This window comes from Schistocerca americana, chromosome 1, assembly GCF_021461395.2.
Source record: "Schistocerca americana isolate TAMUIC-IGC-003095 chromosome 1, iqSchAmer2.1, whole genome shotgun sequence".
Lineage (NCBI taxonomy): Eukaryota > Metazoa > Arthropoda > Insecta > Orthoptera > Acrididae > Schistocerca > Schistocerca americana.
In genome coordinates this window covers 756738419-756759417 of record NC_060119.1, presented here as the reverse complement: position 1 = coordinate 756759417, position 20999 = coordinate 756738419, and the positions used below count along the sequence as shown (strand labels likewise).

The 20999-nt window shown below is 40.1% G+C and overlaps 1 protein-coding gene across 1 annotated transcript in view; it reads left to right on the top strand.

The window, feature by feature from the left end:
- The first annotated feature begins 200 nt into the window (after window positions 1–200).
- LOC124611630 (selenoprotein K-like) overlaps window positions 201–20999 on the top strand; it is a 37959-nt gene continuing 17160 nt past the window's right edge. Inside the window, exons 1-3 of the mRNA XM_047140262.1 lie at window positions 201–371; window positions 10818–10902; window positions 13365–13445. Of these exons, the coding sequence (XP_046996218.1) occupies window positions 353–371; window positions 10818–10902; window positions 13365–13445 (185 nt within the window). The 5' untranslated portion in view covers window positions 201–352. The remainder of the gene's footprint in view (window positions 372–10817; window positions 10903–13364; window positions 13446–20999) is intronic.

Below are 20999 nucleotides of genomic sequence, written 5' to 3'. Positions count from 1 at the left end.
CAACTACTAATATTAAGACTACGGATCAGTTGGAATGAAAGTTAATCTAATCTAATCTAAAAAATATGCACCAAGCTTGGATAACTGCAGCGTAGCAGGAATGAAGAGTATGAGATTTTACATAAGTGTACCAGACTAGCGACACCTAAGCATCTTAGAAAACGATGGCAACAATGATGAAAAGGTCTTTCGACTGGTAAAGCTCTTTGATCGCTAGAAATGTGTCAGGGGTGATGACATTTAACTGTTTGTGTGGGAGATGGGAGTGACTCGTCATCGAAATTGTAGCTAAGGTTCCAGACATGTTTGTATAAGAACTAGAAAATTAGTGCAATCCCATTTGTTCGAGGATATGGTTTACATTGCATCGGGTAAGAGGTTGTCTTAATTTGTTAGGTGAAATGGTATTTGAATGGAGAGTTTAATTTGTACTATACGTGGAAGATGTTCGTCAATGCAGTGTTCTAGAATTTTCATCTTGTCTACTGTAACTTCGCCAACTAATTGAATCGTAGCAGGAGTCAAGACTTTTCGAACTAGTCGTAGTGTTGTAAGGATTGAGATTAATAAGTTGCCTAGGTCTTTTAATTTTGCTAATGTTTTACATTACTTGTTCAGAATTGACTTTTTTAAATGTTTAATGTGTATCACTTTTTTTAATATTAATTTGTGTAATATTCTCGCTTGCCTTTGAAGTAGGTGACGCAATCCAGCTTTAAAGTTTCCCCATATCGCTTAGGCCTAATCCAAAGTCCGGAAATTTCCTTTGAAAAGAATACGACCGATTTGCTGTCGACACATTCCTTTCAGCAAAACTTCTGTCCTATAATGCCTTTGAACTCCGTCCGGCCCCAACAGCATGTTACGTATCGTCATACAACTTTCTATAAGCAGTTTTAGCTAATAATGTATACTTTATCACAATCTTATGTATGTACTGGTATGATTTCTGTAGAGGTTACTTTTATATTCACCTAAAGAACCCTTTAATGTGTACCTTATTTTAATCACGCAATGCCTCATTTCAGATTTTTCTTACATACGTTTATATTTACTTTTTTGTTGAAGTAATTTGTTTCACTTAGTCCCTTGGGTCATCCAATTTGAGATCGTCTTTCCATAGTGCCCTTAAAGATGAAGTTGTTTGTTTCACCTACATAATTTTATTTTGAAGAATGAGAGACAAATGACAATTCAGGATAAGTTCTAAAACTGTGTATAACACCAGGAAAATATTACTCGCTAGGAAGTGCTACAAAAGATCTTTGTGCATATGGTGTGCATAATAGTGATCAACAGAGCAATAGTACATGTTGACTGAATAGAAGTACACTTGTGTTGAAAAATGAAGTTCATAAAGTGAGTGTGAGGTACTAGCAGAGGGTGTGCTTTGAGTTGTGCTGTATTAGTTGCAGGTAAGAGCTTTGATTGCGAAATGCAAGGTTCCCCATTTGTTGGAGCTGTACAGAGTTAATCTTTTGCGGAGGTTCATCAATCTATATTTCCTCACGGTCAAGCTGCTGGCTTAGTTCTAAACCCATACAGCCACCCTGATTTAGGTTTTTCATTATTTCCGTCCTGATACTTGTAATCTGCGCTTGTGCTCTATCTCTAATGAAGGTTGATGATGATGATGATGGAGGAAGGCAGGCAGAGGACATTTGTGAATATGCAGGGGAGCAGCAGGGGTTGGTAATGAAATGAAAACTGCAGTGCATGGAAAACTTTAGAACAGGCCCCTATCGAGAACCAGATATCAAGTATACTGACATACGAGAAACTTATCGCCATGCACTGACTCAGTGGCTGTGTAAATGTGGCAATGGCACTGTGACAAAACTGAGCATCTCAGTTACTTATTTGAACATTTATTTCACTGTGACATAACCACCACCACCACCACTGTTTTTTTTTTTTGAATGGAGTTGTGGTGACAGACTGGTCTCCAGTGAAGATTGGTGTATTGATTGGTTGTAAGACAATCTGCATCAGATCAATTTTTTGAAATGGTCCAAAACTGACCATCTCAAGTTTTGTTAACTTTTACCATAGCTGCAGGCACACCTCATTGGAAGTTCTGTTAAGCTTTACTTTTGACACCAGCGTCATCAGCTTGGAGGTCACACAGCTGATGAGGATATTATTGCAAATAAATCATATTTGACAGCCCTTTATAAGATGACTATTGCGGTGGAAACCTGCAAACAGGTTGTTTTACCCAACTTTTGGTGCTGAGTAAATTGATGAAGAACCTGAAATTTTTACATTGGGCAGCAGAACAATGATTAGAATAGTAGAAATAGTTGATTTTTCCAATTGTGTCTTTCAGGTGTTCCATCAACCTTGTCAAATAAGCATGCACACCAAGTGCCATGCCTCAATGATTATGAAAACATTCAAATTTTGGATATCTTCAGTACCTCTGTGATAAATTCTGAATGGGTGTGACATGGCCTGGCTATTCTGGCAGTGGGGAAAAAAAGACTGTGCATCCATTAACACCAAATATGTGTTTATGACAACAAAGTGGCGTATGTTTGAAGATTATCCCTTAAACAACAGACAGAAACAGGAGTGCAGGATACAGAGATCTGCTCCTTCTAATGGGAATAGTTGAAAGAAAGTTGATTGACCACCATTTTGAGATATTTGGAGCAAACAATGGTCAAATTTGACAATTTAGGCACTCAGTCTAGATCCAAATATCTCAGTAACTAAAGACATTTGAAAGTTTACGTTTATCATGTGGTGTAATATTAATTTTATTGATAAACAAACCAAATATTATGACGCAGAAATGTTTAGGCTGGAGATATCAATGGTTGAAACTAGTATTTTTGCCCACTTCGAGCAGCAGTTTTGGAAAGTGTGCTATCTGATTGATCTTGTCAACGTTACATTTGAACTTCACACCAAAAGTTGAGTAGGAACACCAATTTGTGTGGTGTCTCACTGTAACAGCTAACTTATGAAGAGTTCTTAAACATGAGTTATTCATGATATGTTCATTGACAAGTGACCACCAGCCTGATGGCCTTGTTGTCAAAAGTACAGCATAACTTGAGTTGGAACCTCACAGAAGTTCCTTTGAGATATGCCTGCAACTATGGTAAAAGTTCTGACAAAATTGGAGATGATCAGGTGGGGACCTCTGGTTCGTTTGACCTGGAATGATCCTAATGAGTCTTCTTCTTTTTCTTTTTTAAAATATATGTTGCACATTCCATAAGTATATATACATCTCCACTGCCAACCACATTTTTCTTGCTGTTCCCCAATGAGATTAATAACAAGGAAATTCTCATCAAGAACTCCCATATTTGTGTGGAGGTCTCAGCACACTTATAATTAAAATATTTGTATGACATCATAGTCCCTGTACTGGTTATGCAGTGTTGCTGAATAGTTATGTTACGATCACATTGGTAAACATAAAGTCGTCCATTAAACATTATTTTGGTGGCATCATTCTAATATTGAAATGCCTATTACATTTCCATATGGGAACACAAATTGAAACATGCAAAGCTACCTAAAATTAGTGCCCACCTACCATGAAAATACTCATAAACTGAAGCAAACACACCGGTAACCTGATCATTCATGTCTACCATGTCCTCCCCCCTCCCTCCCTCCCCCTCCCCCCTCCCCCCTGAGTGGGGGGGGGGGGGTAAAGGTGGAAATCCATCTGCTTTGACCCACAATGAAAATGACCATACACTGTGACTCCAATATGGCACATATGACATCATTGTGTGTACATGACCACAAACACGAAAATACATTGAAAAACCAACACACGCACGTTCCACAAAAAAACCTAATGAAACTAACGGGACAAGTGTGGGAAATAGGGGTTTTTTGGGTGGGGACAAAGTAAATATAAACAAATTTTGACACACACTAAAAAACCGACCACACTAAACTCCCCAAATTCCACTAAACACCATATCCTCTGGAATCACACTTCCCTTGACCTATATAGCTCAACAGCAGCTCCCAAACTGAAATCGAACACTTCCCTTGACCTGTATAGCTCAACAGCAATTCCCGATACCAGAACACCCACAGCCACAACCGCACATTGGAACTGAACATTTCCCTTAACCTATATAGGTGAACAGAAACTACCAATATCAAATCACAAAACCCAAAACTACAACCATGTCCACAATCATCACTACTTCAATAAACACAACAAACCAACAAAATTGGAATCGAACACTTCCCTTGACCTGTTACCTTACGACATCTCCACATACAGCCGTCCCTGGTCCGAGATGCTGGAACTTTAGTAAGCCTCATTTCTTCACGACTTTGTCCAAAAATCCGAATAGTTGAAGAAATTTTACTAGAGACAACGCACTGTGCCCCATCATCGCTGACAACCAAAAACTGTTGACCTTGTCAGTCATATCCATACCTAATAAATACATAAAAAAAGCAATTTACCAAAATTCACAAATGATGAACAGAAAAAAACTACAATAACGTCGAAATAACAAAACTAAAATTGTGAACTCACTGAAAAATATTCTGCTGAAAGCACAGTTCCGATACCACACACGTGCAATGTTATCATGCAAATGAACCCCATAAGCCATGTAACATGCTACCCATAAACACACTACCAGAGAGCATCATTGATCACATCAAAACAAGACCCAAAAACATGCCACTCTCACAAACAAAATTTCGCGATGTCGTGACATCACACCAAAACAGCCTTGCATCACGGGTCAAAGCCAATGGGTGGGATCGGACGCTTCGGTCAACCCGTGAAGGTTACTGAGACTAGAAATTATCTTGGTTAGATATTGTTCCAAGGATCCTTTTGCAAAATAGATCATAATGATGTGGAAAGATTAATTTTGCATTCACATTGCTAATTAATTTGTACATATGGCTACATTCTGAACATTTCCAAGGTAAATATAAATAGAGGTGAATGTATACAGATGTGAGTTAGTAGTTCCTACCCACCACCTTTTACATATTACAGTAATAGAAATTCTTTTACGGAATAGTGGTAGTTTTCAAGGAAAAACTTTCTCAGTTTGTTATCAAATTTTACTGTGCTGTCTGTCAGATGCCCCATATCACTGGGTAAGTAATAAAAAATCCTTTTTGGAGCATTGTACATCCTTTCCTGTGCCAAATACATGCCCAATGTGGAGTAGTGAATGTCATTCTCCCTTATAGTATTGTAATTATGTACCTCAGTGTTCCTTTTAAATTGTGGTGGATTATCTACAAAAACCTTCATTAGGGAATAACTATGCTGCGAAGAAGCAGTCAGAATGCCCAGCTCCTCAAACAATGTCCACAAGACAATCACAGGCAAGCATCACATATCACTCCCACAGTACGCTCTTGTGCAATGAAGTTCTTACCTTTTAAAGGTGAGCTAACCCAGAACATTATTCCATATGATGTCACTGAATGAAAATATGCAAAATGTGTCAACTTATTGATTTCTATCCTCAAGATTTGCAAGGATTACAAGCACAAATGTGGCTGAACTAAGTTGTTTTAGATGTTTCCTAAATGTTTTTTTTTCCAATTTAAATTATCATCAGTATGAACCCATAAGAATTTTGACGTTTCCATCCTTACACTTATAGTTGGTGTAATGCCCATTGATGTCCACAATTGAATACAATGTCTATTAAAAATTGAGGGTGAGACCTTTAGCATAAAACCAGTCAATGATACTTTTAAGAATTGTTTCTGTGTGTTTGTGCTTGGATTTATTACAATACTAGCATCATTTGTAAAGAGATAAAATTCTACTAGTTGTAGACTAGATGGAAGATTGTTCACGTACAGGGTGTTACAAAAAGGTAACATTCCTCACACACAAAGAAAGAAAATATGTTATGTGGACATGTGTCCGGAAGCACTTACTTTCCATGTTAGAACTCATTTTATTACTTCTCTTCAAATCACATTACTCATGGAATGGAAACATACAGCAACAGAATGTACCAGCGTGACTTCAAACACTTTGTTACAGGAAATGTTCAAAATGTCCTCCGTTAGCGAGGATACATGCATCCACCCTCCGTCACATGGAATCCGAATCCCTGATGCGCTGATGCAGCCCTGGAGAATGGCGTATTGTATCACAGCCATCCACAATACGAGCACGAAGAGTCTCTACATTTGGTACCGGGGTTGCGTAGACAAGAGCTTTCAAATGCCCCCATAAATGAGTCAAGAGGGTTGAGGTCAGGAGAGCGTGGAGGCCATGGAATTGGTCCGCCTCTACCAATCCATCGGTCACCGAATCTTGTTGAGAAGTGTACGAACACTTCGACTGAAATGTGCAGGAGCTCCATCGTGCATGAACCACATGTTGTCTTACTTATAAAGGCACATGTTCTAGCAGCACAGGTAGAGTATCCCATATGAAATCATGATAACGTGCTCCATTGAGCGTAGGTGGAAGAACATGGGGCCCAATCAAGGCATCACCAACAATGCCTGCCCAAACGTTAACAGAAAATCTGTGTTGATGACATGATTGCACAATTGCATGCAGATTCTAGTCAGCCCACACATGTTGATTGTGAAAATTTACAATTTGATCACGTTGGAATGAAGCCTCATCCGTAAAGAGAACATTTGCACTGAAATGAGGATTGACACATTGTTGGATGAACCATTCGCAGAAGTGTACCCGTGGAGGCCAATCAGCTGCTGATAGTGCTTGCACACACTGTACATGGTACAGAAACAACTGGTTCTCCCGCAGCACTCTCCATACAGTGACGTGGTCAATGTTACCCTGTACAGCAGCAGCTTCTCTGACGCTGACATTAGGGTTATTGTCAACTGCACGAAGAATTGCCTCGTCCATTGCAGGTGTCCTCGTCGTTCTAGGTCTTCCCCAGTCGCGAGTCATAGGCTGGAATGTTCTTTGCTCCCTAAGACGCCGATCAATTGCTTCGAACGTCTTCCTGTCGGGACACCTTCGTTCTGGAAATTTGTCTCGATACAAACGTACCATGCCACGGCTATTGCCCCGTGCTAATCCATACATCAAATGGGCATCTGCCAACTCCACATTTGTAAACATTGCACTGACTGCGAAACCACGTTCGTGATGAACACTAACCTGTTGATGCTACGTACTGATGTGCTTGATGCTAGTACTGTAGGGCAATGAGTCGCATGTCAACACAAGCACCGAAGTCGACATTACCTTCCTTCAGTTTGGTCAACTGGCGGTGAATCGAGGAAGTACAGTACATACTGATGAAACTAAAATGAGCTCTAACATGGAAATTAACCGGACACATGTCCACATAACATCTTTTCTTTATTTGTCTGTGAGGAATGTTTCCTGAAAGTTTGGCCATACCTTTTTTTAACACTCTGTATTTACGTAGGTTGAATAAAGATCTTGTTCTTTGTGGAGTCAAAAAAGTCAAAATCTTTCTAAATATCAGAGTCCCAGACAAAGTGGTAATCCGTGTGTATTACCCCATTTTATTCTTTTGTTCACAACTTAAATGTGATCCATCAAGCTGTGTCCACTTCTAAATTCAGTTTGATCTTCTTCCTGGTTAAAGTTTAAGATTTTTTCTGTGCCGACTCCATTGATACAGGCTTCATTCCAGATGTTTGACTGCCTTGTTTACTCATTGTGGTAGGGTGAGGAGTGGTACTGTTTCTAATGAATACTTAGAGGCCAAAGTGATCATGTAAATATGGTTGCATACTGTCTGAGTAAATGCAGCCCTCTTAGTTGTCTCAATAAAGGAAGCAAACAGATTGCAGTTTGTTGCATTCTTCTCTTGGTACCTGTGAAGTGATTTTTTGTACATTGCTGTCGTCAGCTGATCTTGTTAACCATGGATGACCACTGAGTCAGATATCAGCATTTTGTTCCTCACAATAGAAACTGAATGACATTTTGTGATATAAGCCTGGTGGACAACTTCCTGTACTAATAACCCTTCTTGCCATAAAATGAGAAAGCATGCCTGGTTTGAGCTGAAATGATTCTTTGAGGCCTGTTGCTATACTGAACACTGCATCAAGCCACATTATCCCATTTATTATTAGACAGACAGAATGCCTGCCTTTAGAATGCAGGCAAGAGTATTGAGCTAAAGGTTTCCAATTAAAAAGTGCCTTGATTGTCACTTACTTATATCTGTTTAATCTTAATTCTCTAAGACACTGGACAATTTAATAGATCTTCCTGTCCTTGAATAAATTATCACAATCTACGCTGTCTGACCAAAAGTATCTGGACACAAGCTAAAGGACTAACATGGGATGTGTCCACTCCTTTACAACAGCCTGAACTGTGCTGGAGGGAGGGGTGGGGGGCATTAAATTATTTGTCTGAATGTCTGTGGAGGAATGACCCATTCTTTCTCAAGAGCCAAAACCAGATAATGGGCTCTGGTGGGGAGTGAAATTGATGTCCTAACTCATCCCATGTGTGTGCTGTCGAGTTCAAGTCAGGACTCTGGGCAGGCCAGTCCTTTTCATGAATGTTATTGTCCACAAAACACAGCCCCACATGTGATAGTTTATTACAGGCTGCATTGTCATGCTAATATAATCATATAGATCAAAAATCCATTCACCAAGCAGTGGCAGGAGAAGACACTGGACAGTAAGTATCCTCTGATGCAGTGTTCTGGGTTACTTTTCCAGTACTCATCCCATTTCCTAATCTTGCCAGTCCTTTTCCTTCATCCCTCTTGCTCCCCCTTCAATACTTCTGCCAGGAGGTGGTGCCACTGGCTCCAGAAGCTTGCTCATTTCCTTAATTTTAAATGTGCTTTCTTATGCTGCCACATGGTGAGCAGCTTTGTTATCTATCCAGTTATATTAAATTTTCAAAAGTTTATTATTTTTGTTGATATGATACAATCAGTTATCTCTGAACTGTTCCTCTGCTGTACTGACTTGTGAAGTCAGTTTTCTCTTTTCTTTTGAAAGGGTATGCTGAACAATATCTTCTTATCATTTCTGGTATCATAGCTAAATATCTCTTCTGATAAATGTTTAGATTTGGTCTTACTTTCACACTAAAATCCCACATTCTTATTAACATTGTAGTGTTATTTCCTGTAATTTATCAGCTTCTGTAATTCTTCATAGAGGTCTTGTACTACCTCAACATGTGAGCATGTTGATGATAGAATATCTTGTCTGCTTTTGAGACAAATTTTGGTATGGTCTTTGGTATTTGTAACATTGGTTGGAGCTTAATTTTTTTTATTCACAATAAAGCCTGTTCTTCTGTAGAAAAATACATTTGCATTTTAAATTCAATTTATCATTTCTTTCCCTCTTTTCGTTTTGGCTAGTTGTTGGTAATCTCATTGTATCTTTGATATGACTGTTACATGACTCCTCTCTGACTACATTAACGTATTTTTATATCCTCAGATCGGTAACTTTTTGTCCACAAATTAAAAGTAAGAAATACACTAGAGTGTTTCAAACATCCATGTTGTTTGATATTTACCCAAGTTTTGTCTAGCACAGTGCGGGTGCATAAGTAACCAGCTATACCCTATGGACTAAAGCCATTGCCTAGGTTCCTGTGAGAGTATTATTCCAGCTTGGCATTGCCAGGACCAGAATTCACACATCTCACTCTCACATATTGGCAGGCCCTCTGACAATTTTACTCATGCTGCACTGCCTTATAGGGCGCAGAGAGGTTCATGATACACAGGAACAGTGCTGAACTTTGGGATAACTGTGCTCACAGCAGTTGAGCCCAGATCTGAGTGCTTATGAATCTGAGACTGGGATCAACATAATAAATTTGCATTCTGGCCACATGCCTTCAAAATCCTCAAGTCGCCAGTCAAGGTTATCATTTGGCAGTGTCTGTTGTTCCATGCACAATACATTTAGTTGAGAGGGCAGGAAATGTTCTCTTACCTTGCTGTCTGCAATGCTGCGTACCCTTCTATATTTTTTCCTGTAAAGCAATCATTCAAGATTGTTACCTTATATGCATTACATAAGGTGATACTAAAATGCTGGTAAGGAATGCGTGTATTATTTGAACTTATAATATGTACTATATCATATGTCACAATTTTTTTGAAAGAAAAATTCTGCTAATGTAATGCAGTACCAAAGAACACTTAGCAAGATATTGATAACAATAAATATAATTCTGTGCCACTCAGTACAGAACTGAAGCTAATTGAAAGTAATACGATACTTAAGATTCCTGTACACTTAATTTCAACTATTCAGTAACTGTCACCTTCCAAACTAACATAGAACCAAGGGTATGCTATGGATCAGTCACCAGTACCTTCACCCCAAGAAAAATCTGTTTGCTTTCAAATACCCATTCAAAGTGAGACTAAAGCATAATGCAAATTGAGAAATTATGTCAATTGTACATTTTTTGGAAGAGGTATTACCACTGTGTCTAGATAGTTGCCAACTGTCCTTCTGTACGTTAACATCTATGATTCATACTAGTTGACTTCATTCACATACGGTTTGACTTCTTTTGATGAAGACTGCTTTGCCTGTGCTAGTCCAATCCTATGTCCTTCTTGCTTCAACTGTCATGCATTATTTTGCTGCTGAGAGCACAAGTGCTTAACTGTATTTACTATATGGCCCCAGCTGTGTCATTAATTTGTCTTTGATTCCCTTTATTACTGCTCATCATTACCTCAACACACCATGTAAAGTTAAAGTAACCCAAATTATCCAGTAACAGTGCTGATCGCACTAGTGTTGAGAGGTATTTAGCATTTTGACTTGATGAATTTTATCACAGTTTGATATATATGGTGTGTGTTGTCTTTCAGATGGGAGTATTCAGAGAGCACAGCCTTGGAGCCTATCAAGGGTTGTCTCTTGGTTTTGGGGCTGTGTTGACTTTTTTGTATTGTTGTAAGTATTAAACCAATGTATACATAAATGTAATTTCTTATCTTTATAAAATTTTTGTCCCTGATGTATAACATATATACAAAAGAAATTAAATGACTGCAAAAATCAAAAACCTGCCACCTAAAAAGTGCCCAATACATTCAGCCAATTTAATGACTAGATTCCTCTTGAGCTTTTCAGAAATAATCTGCTCAAGTATGCATGCAGCTTCCTGCAGACAAGCTCATATGTTTTGCATTTCAACATTGGGACGGCATGCCTCACTGTGTTTCAGTGCTTCATTCATTTATCTGTGATATTAGTTCTCATTTTTAACTATTTTCTGTCTTACATTGCACAAATTGTGCTTCTTTGTGACCATAAAACAAATAACGTAAGCTTTCCTTCTATTCTCACACCAGACTGGTTGATGAGTGACTGAATAGAAGCCTTCAGCATGTTATTCATTTTACAAAGGACCAGAATTTTCTAGAGTTCTTGGCAAAAGCTTTTGCTAATGTATGGTGATGGAAGTTGTATTCTTCACACATTGATTTTTATAGATACACAAATTTCTACTCTCTCTTGCCTGTTGAAATTTCCATGTCTTTTTAATGTGAGAGTGCAACAACCTCTGCTCCCACAACATTTTTCTAAATTTTGTGATTGAATAACGGTGGGTATTTTCCATCGTTCCTCCACTTATTTGGCACATACTAGTCCAAAATGTCATTTACAAAATCATTTTAAACTTTGCCCATAACTCTTCTGTCAATCATATTGGAACTAAAACATGTCCATTCCTTTTCTAAGTAGGATGCTAAAAGCTGCTTACACACTCTTTTGACCATAAAGACTCTCCTAAACTTCTTGATGGATTTATTAACATCAGTAACCATCAGTGTTATATGATTGCTAAATCTCCCTCTCTTGTTTGATAGTGTGAATAAGATTAGGCCTGCTTCTTGCTACAAGGTCAAACATTTTTTCTTTGTTTACGGGCTGTTGAACTAGCTGCTGAAGATAGTTTCTGGAAAATGTGTTCAGAAATACTTCACAGGGTTGTCTGTCTGTACCACCTGCAAGTGCAGTTGAAGACAGGTGCCTTTTAGCACATACAACAGCTCTGTGTATCGACTCTGTGTCGCAAATGGGAGATACATGCTGGTTTGAAGATGGTGTGTGACAGAAACCACTTGCCATAAAAATACACCATATGTGAGCTTCTCTTTAATGGCAGGGTGTTTTTATTGAATTGTTGAGATATAACAGGATATCTCTCAGTAAAATCAGAAGGAAAATTTCATTTGATTCAGCTCGTACATCCCAACACAAAATTTCTGTGGATATTGCAACAATGCCCTCAGAGTTAAGCACCCTATACGTAAGCCAACCAGAATGTGTAAAAGCTGTAGATACTAATTTTTCTATGATTTACATATGTGTAAGTCCTTCAAGGCTGTCCTCTTACTGTTAGTCTCCTAAAAATATGGAGGTACCTTGAGATACTGCACCCCTGTAATGTATGTTACAGAAAACATTGTAAAACAGTTTCTTTTCATGGAAAGGAGATAAAAAGAGCATAAAAATACAAATGAAGTAAACACTATTTGTTGCTGCCACCTGATTCATAATGATGAACTGTATTGGCTGGTTACTTCCTTACTAGAAAAAAAAATTGACATTTTTATCTGGAGTTACAGATGGTGGCATAAATTTTTTGCAGCATTACACGCATGGACACAGATTGATGACACTATTTTCCAACACCCACCAAAGTCTCTCTAAGCATTGGACAAAACATTCTATTGATCATTCAATTCCTCAACGAGGTAAATCTACTCCTTAGTTGTGGAGCCATTCGAGAACCACCATGTGAACATCCTCATTGTTGAAAGATCTGCAATCACTGCAGACCAGTGCCCTGATTGCCCGGACATTTTCATCTGTAGTCGATGTCGGCTGTCTTCTTTCCCGATCCTCACCAACCGTGTCTGTATGGTCTTAGTTCAGATTGTTGGTACCATTTCACTACAGCTGGATGTGACATTACATTTGGTCCACATACTGCCAGAATTTCACAGTGAAACTGTGTGTAATTTTGATGGTTTTCTCACAAGAATCATACTGTTTTGCATACTTCAACTTTGGAATATGTTTCCATTTGCAGTGCAGTTTCACTCCCGCATTTTCATGCAGCTGTTATCCGTATTACAGTAAGACTGTCTGCAGGAAACACAGAATGTGTACTCTTTTCTGACAGTGCACTACTTCTGTTGCACACAATGAGTGTGGGACAAAATATTTTATGAATACACACCCCAAATCCCCTGCCATGTAATGTTTTTACTTTTGTATGTAATGGGTTTTCAAGTATTAGCATTGTTTTTGTAGGAATTTTTAATCTGTTACATCTTATTTAAAATTTACAATTATGTAGCAGTAGGAAAGAAATTGTTAATTATTATTTTTTGTTATTACAGTTTAAAAACATTAGTCTCACCGGACACAAACAGACGTGGACCACAGTACACAACTGACTACAGGAGACCAGGAGGTCCAAGGTAATTATGGTTACACACTTGCTTTACTGTTCTTAATTTTCTTTCTCTTATTCCCTCCTTAGAAGTTCTCAGTTGTGTACACTGTAAACATGCATGCATTGTCTTATATATATATATATATATATATAAAAAGAAAGATGATGAAACTTACCAAACAAAAGCGCTGGCAGGTCGATAGACACACAAACATACACACAAAATTCTAGCTTTCGCAACCAATGGTTGCCTCGTCAGGAAAGAGGGAAGGAGAAGGAAAGACAAAAGGATATGGGTTTTAAGGGAGAGGGTAAGGAGTCATTCCAATCCCGGGAGCGGAAAGACTTACCTTAGGGGGAAAAAAGGACAGGTATACACTCGCGCGCACACACACACATATCCATCCACACATACACAGACACAAGCAGACATTTGTAAAGGCAAAGAGTTTGGGCAGAGATGTCAGTCGGGGCAGATGTACAGAGGCAAAGATGAAGTTGAAAGACAGGTGAGGTATGAGCGGCGGCAAATTGAAATTAGAAATTAGCGGAGATTGAGGCCTGGCGGATAGCGAGAAGAAAGGATATGCTGAAGGGCAAGTTCCCATCTCCGGAGTTCTGACAGGTTGGTGTTAGTGGGAAGTATCCAGATAACCCGGACGGTGTAACACTGTGCCAAGATGTGCTGGCCGTGCACCAAGGCATGTTTAGCCACAGGGTGATCCTCATTACCAACAAACACTGTCTGCCTGTGTCCATTCATGCGAATGGACAGTTTGTTGCTGGTCATTCCCACATAGAACGCTTCACAGTGTAGGCAGGTCAGTTGGTAAATCACGTGGGTGCTTTCACACGTGGCTCTGCCTTTGATCGTGTACACCTTCCGGGTTACAGGACTGGAATAAGTGGTGGTGGGAGGGTGCATGGGACAGGTTTTACACCGGGGGCGGGTACCTACCCCTGTAACCGCCCCCGGTGTAAAACCTGTCCCATGCACCCTCCCACCACCACCTATTCCAGTCCTGTAACCCGGAAGGTGTACACGATCAAAGGCAGAGCCACGTGTGAAAGCACCCACGTGATTTACCAACTGACCTGCCTACACTGTGAAGCGTTCTATGTGGGAATGACCAGCAACAAACTGTCCATTCGCATGAATGGACACAGGCAGACAGTGTTTGTTGGTAATGAGGATCACCCTGTGGCTAAACATGCCTTGGTGCACGGCCAGCACATCTTGGCACAGTGTTACACCGTCCGGGTTATCTGGATACTTCCCACTAACACCAACCTGTCAGAACTCCGGAGATGGGAACTTGCCCTTCAGCATATCCTTTCTTCTCGCTATCCGCCAGGCCTCAATCTCCGCTAATTTCTAATTTCAATTTGCCGCCGCTCATACCTCACCTGTCTTTCAACTTCATCTTTGCCTCTGTACATCTGCCCCGACTGACATCTCTGCCCAAACTCTTTGCCTTTACAAATGTCTGCTTGTGTCTGTGTATGTGTGGATGGATATGTGTGTGTGTGCGCGCGAGTGTATACCTGTCCTTTTTTCCCCCTAAGGTAAGTCTTTCCGCTCCCGGGATTGGAATGACTCCTTACCCTCTCCCTTAAAACCCATATCCTTTTGTCTTTCCTTCTCCTTCCCTCTTTCCTGACGAGGCAACCATTGGTTGCGAAAGCTAGAATTTTGTGTGTATGTTTGTGTTTGTTTGTGTGTCTATCGACCTGCCAGCGCTTTTGTTTGGTAAGTTTCATCATCTTTCTTTTTAGATATATTTTTCCCACGTGGAATGTTTCCCTCTATCTTTTTATATATATATGGAAGATTCCAGATGTCATCATTCTGTCAATATCAGTAGCAGTGGTACTATTGGCCATGTTCATAGTACTCTCTGACAATCTGTCGCTACCTTCAGTCTGTTTGTATCCCACTAATGTGTTTGGAGGGGCGGCAGGGATGCTCACATTGTGTTGTGGCATTGATATATTTTCTTGCAAGGCTCAATCTGGTGAAAGTATCTCCGGTTGCTCTGGTTGACACCACTTTAGTGGCTTGTCAGAGGCATACCATTTGTGGGATAGAAGTGTGGGTGTGGCAATCAGACCCTAGTGCTGTCAGGAGAAATTTGGTGTTACATATTGAAGGTTTGAGGAAAGGGGGGCCAGAGTGTTAGAACAGAGGAACAAATAAACCAAACCATTGACAAAACATTGGGGTCTAAATTAATGGGTAGATGAATATAAATAAGATGGGGACGGAAGGAGGGAGACAAGGCAAGGTATAGAGACTAGAGGAGACTACGTACAGGGGATTGAGATATCGAAAAGTGTGTTGTAGGGACAGTTTCTCTCCCCACAGTTCAGAGAATCTGGAGGGGGATGCTGATGATATTTTTTCCTGGGGTCAGTTAAATGTAGTCAAAGCCATTGTAGAGGATGTGATGAGTTGTTCTAATTCATGGTGGTATTGGATTGTAAGGGCAGGACGCTCCTTTGCAGCTGGTTAAGAGGATTGATTGGAGAATTAGTATTTGTGGGTATAGCACAGTAGGCCTGTTTAAGAGTAAAAACTTAAGCAGACTGGACAAGGTTCACTCATTAGATGATGTGCCATCTAAGAGTGGCTAGACTGTGTGAGAGGTAATCTTTCTGAAGGGATGGCAGCTATCAAAGTGGAGGTAATGTTGGGGGTTAGTAAGTTTTGCACAAATAGAGGTTATTAAGGAATCATCAAGGAATTAGGTAAAGACGGCTTGCTGAGAAGACGAAGACCAGGCAAAATGGATAATAGAGAGGGAATTAAGACTGTGGAATGCCTTGGCTCTGGATCCAGGTCATAGATATCACCACCGAACCTGAACCACACATTGGAGTTAGGATCTAGAATGGTTATGTAGGGTAGTTCTAGGTGACTTATGAACAGGTCAGGATGCCATGCATTTGTCCTTATTTGTGACTCAGATTTTGTCCTAGAAGGAGAGGTAGTTGTGCATAAGAAATGAGCTGGTGGGTTTGGAACTGGCAACTGTGGAAAGGTAGTGTTTGGAGGACTAGCTATGGCAATGGAGGATGTTACTGTAAAGGGAGGTGACATCAGCAGTGGTTAACAGGGAGTGAAATGCCAATGGGATAGAGATGGAGAGGTGATAAAGGAAATGGTTTGTGGCCTTGATTTTGGAAGTTATGTTTTAGACAATGGATCAGTGTGTTAGCTAGAATTGCAACTCTTTCCATAGGAGTACAGTAACCAGCTACAATGGTGCGTCTGGCATATTTAGGTTTGTGAATTTTAAGAAGCATGTAGAAGTTGGGTGTGCACGGGGTGGTTGAAATGAGGGACAAAATGGATCCAAGGGAGAAATTCTGGGGTGAGCCTAGGGATTTGAGTTTATGCTGGGCTTGTGGGATGGGATTACCATGGCAGAGCTTGGTTGTGGAAGAGTTACAGTTGGCAGAGATGTTCTGGATGTAATCACCATGATCTATCACCCCAACTGTGGAGTCTTTATCTGCAGGGAGCACTTCATTGACGGGGGACCAGGATGTTGAACTAGGATTTTTGTTGAGGATAGTATATACTTTGCTGAATTAATGTAGGTAGATGGAGCAACCCATTAGGAGTGGGACTGGGATGTAGTTATAGATCCTTTGATACTGTGATCCTTGTCCCATGTTTCCCCTCCCCCACTTCACTCTTGTAGTTTGATATGTCTGTCCATTATGTCTTATTCTGTTCTCCTCTCCCCTTCCAGTCCACTTGCAACTTCCCCTGCCTGCAGGATGATGAATTGAGTGAGCTAAGAGAGAAAATAAAGATTAAACAGTAATGTCCATATTGGTCTTGAAAGCTAAAACCAATATACTTCAGGAGACAAATTTATAAAAAAAACAGTTGACATTAAACACTTGCATATGTCAGGGCAGTGAACATCAAATGTGATAAGATGCGATGTGGGTCATAAATGTAAGGCACAAGCCAGTGAATGGCAAGACAGGCTGATTGGAAAGGAAATGGATCAGTCTTTGAGTGATTTGGAAGGAGCCTTAGGGTGTGTGTGTGTGTGTGTGTGTGTGTGTGTGTGTGTGGGGGGGGGGGGGGGGGGGGTGCTAGATGTGTGAGAAAAGTAATGTCTGGCAACACTGTGTTGTTCTACTTGTGTAGACTGTTGTTGATTCCTTCCAGACAGAGGTCCCAGTTTCAGCTCTGTACATTCATGACATGATTTTTGAGTGTCACATTAATGAAGTTTTTTTTTTTTTGTTGTGAAAATGGAACTGTGGAATGTAGAGCAAAGTTACGTCCAAGTTTTGTTAAACTTGGGGAATCATTGAGTGTGATCAAAAGTTGAAACGGGTTTGTGGGGAATATAACATTACCAAGAGCACAAGTTTCTCACTAGCACAAATCATTTTTGGAAGGCTGTGAATACACTGAAGATGAACTCACTCAGGGAGACCTTCAACTTCAGAAACCAATGAAAGTGTCAAAAATGATATTGTGCATGAAGAATGTTTGTCCAGGATAAACTGTCAACCAGATGTTTTACAAAGATGTCTTTGAAAGCCTCTTTAGGACAAGGTTGAGTCAAGTGAGACAAGACATTGCAGATAAGTGGATGCTGCATCATGACAACACCCCATATCACATGGCCACTTTCATCTCAGAAGTTTTGATCTCAGAAGACATTCTTGTTGTTCCACAGCCCCACTGTTCACCTGATCTTAGTCCTTGTGCCTCTTTTATTTTCCTGAAATTGAAAGTCGTAGAGGGATGTCATATTGGAACTCGGGAACATTCAAAGGAAAGACCCTGCCAGTTGAAGCCTTTTATCACTGCTACCAAGACAGGGAATGACATATCCACTGGTGTATAGTTGCTGAAGGAAACTATTTTTAAGGGGAGAATATTGTTCTTTGAAAAAATAAAAACTTTTCTAGATAAGTCTTACTTTTCTCTTACCTTGTGTGTGTGTAAGGCTAAATGTGTAGCAGTCATTTCATTGTGCCTGTCTGCAACTCAGTGTGTCATATTTATGGTGAGTTGTGATCTACCCTTTTCACAACTTGGACTTTCCATTGTTTGAAATTATGTATTTTGGTATTCTATTCCTGGATTATCTCACTGCTCATGGAAGTGCATCCTCTCAAATCACTTAATGGGTGCTCCATTATGTTAACTGACATTGTCAAATTGGAAGAAAGGTGATCTGTTATGTTAACATGCATGGATAAAAAATCCTGTGTCAAGATTGCAAACACTCTTTTATTGATTACTACGAGGGCAGTTCAATAAGTAATGCAACACATTATTTTCTCGGCTAATTTTGGTTGAAAAAACCGGAAATTTCTTGTGGAATATTTTCAAACATTCCCGCTTCGTCTCGTATAGTTTCATTGACTTCCGACAGGTGGCAGCGCTGTACGGAGCTGTTACAATGGTGTCTGTAACGGATGTGCGTTGCAAACAACGGGCAGTGATCGAGTTTCTTTTGGCGGAAAACCAGGGCATCTCAGGTATTCATAGGTGCTTGCAGAATGTCTACGGTGATCTGGCAGTGGACAAAAGCACGGTGAGACGTTGGGCAAAGCGTGTGTCATCATCGCCGCAAGGTCAAGCAAGACTGTCTGATCTCCCGCGTGCAGGCCGGCCGTGCACAGCTGTGACTCCCGCAATGGCGGAGCGTGCGAACACACTCGTTAGAGATGATCGACGGATCACCATCAAACAACTCAGTGCTCAACTTGACATCTCTGTTGGTAGTGCTGTCACAATTGTTCACCAGTTGGGATATTCAAAGGTTTGTTCCCGCTGGGTCCCTCGTTGTCTAACCGAACACCATAAAGAGCAAAGGAGAACCATCTGTGCGGAATTGCTTGCTCGTCATGTGGCTGAGGGTGACAATTTCTTGTCAAAGATTGTTACAGGCGATGAAACATGGGTTCATCACTTCAAACCTGAAACAAAACGGCAATCAATGGAGTGGCGCCACACCCACTCCCCTACCAAGAAAAAGTTTAAAGCCATACCCTCAGCAGGTAAAGTCATGGTTACAGTCTTCTGGGATGCTGAAGGGGTTATTCTGTTCGATGTCCTTCCCCATGGTCAAACGATCAACTCTGAAGTGTATTGTGCTACTCTTCAGAAATTGAAGAAATGACTTCAGCGTGTTCGTAGGCACAAAAATCTGAACGAACTTCTTCTTCATGACAACGCAGACCTCACACAAGTCTTCGCACCCAAGAGCAGCTCACAAAACTTCAGTGGACTGTTCTTCCTCATGCACCCTACAGCCCCGATCTCGCACCATCAGATTTCCATATGTTTGGCCCAATGAAGGACGCAATCCGTGGGAGGCACTACGTGGATGATGAAGAAGTTATTGATGCAGTACGACGTTGGCTCCGACATCGACCAGTGGAATGGTACCGTGCAGGCATACAGGCCCTCATTTCAAGGTGGCGTAAGGCCATAGCATTGAATGGAGATTACGTTGAAAAATAGTGTTGTGTAGCTAAAAGATTAGGGAATAACCTGGTGTATTTCAATGCTGAATAAAACAACCCCTGTTTCAGAAAAAAATGTGTTGCATTACTTATTGAACTGCCCTCGTAGTTTAGCTCATTGATGAGCTATCTCCAGATCTAAAATGCAGAAGTGAACAATCGTATCATAAATTTTATATTTATACTTCCATTCTGTGGTACGTACCAATAAAAATTACTTCATTCGGTGCTTATCACCCTCCAGGCATTACACATTGTCATAATCTGTTGAGCTGAATCACTCTTTATCATATACATGCTGAAAAATGTTTATAGACTTTGACAAAATACATAGAACATCAATTTGGTAAGGGTTATAAAACTATATCCTTACCTAAACTTTGTTGTCGTGTTTACATAACTTGCAGTGTTAGCTGTATGTGTCTCCAGTGCTCATATTGCGACACTTGTGTTTAAATGCATGGAGATTGACAGCGGTAACTACCGTACAGTCCATGTGTGGATGTAAGTATGGCATATCTTCACAACACTAGCTGCAGGAACAAGGAAGTAGCTATATTACGGCTGTTGGAGAACTGGCCACATATGTAGTGTTAATGCTACATGTAAACGCTGCCAGATGGTGCCGCTAGCCAATGAGGTTTTGCGAAGTTGTGCCTCTATAATAATATAAAGAATTTTAATGTAATGAACTTTGTTAGATTTGTTATACAAAATGTAAGGAACTATGTTCATTGTCTACAATCTGTAGAAATAAGCTGTTTGTTAAATAATACAAAACTGGGACATACTAAAAAGAAGGAAATTAATATGGTCACAATTGAAAACATTCAAATATTTTAAGGTACAGGAAAGTATGTAAAATGCCAGTGCTAAAAAATATTATAAATTAACAATATTGAATCATAAACAAAGTAGCCCTGTAACCAAAGGTGTAGGTGCCAAATACAATCAGTGTTACAAGTGGCTTTAATTACAAACCAATAAATAGATGGATAAAGCCTAAGTGGTACAATTGAGCCATTAGGTGTTACATTGAAGACTGTTCCAAGTCTTGAACTTATTGTAC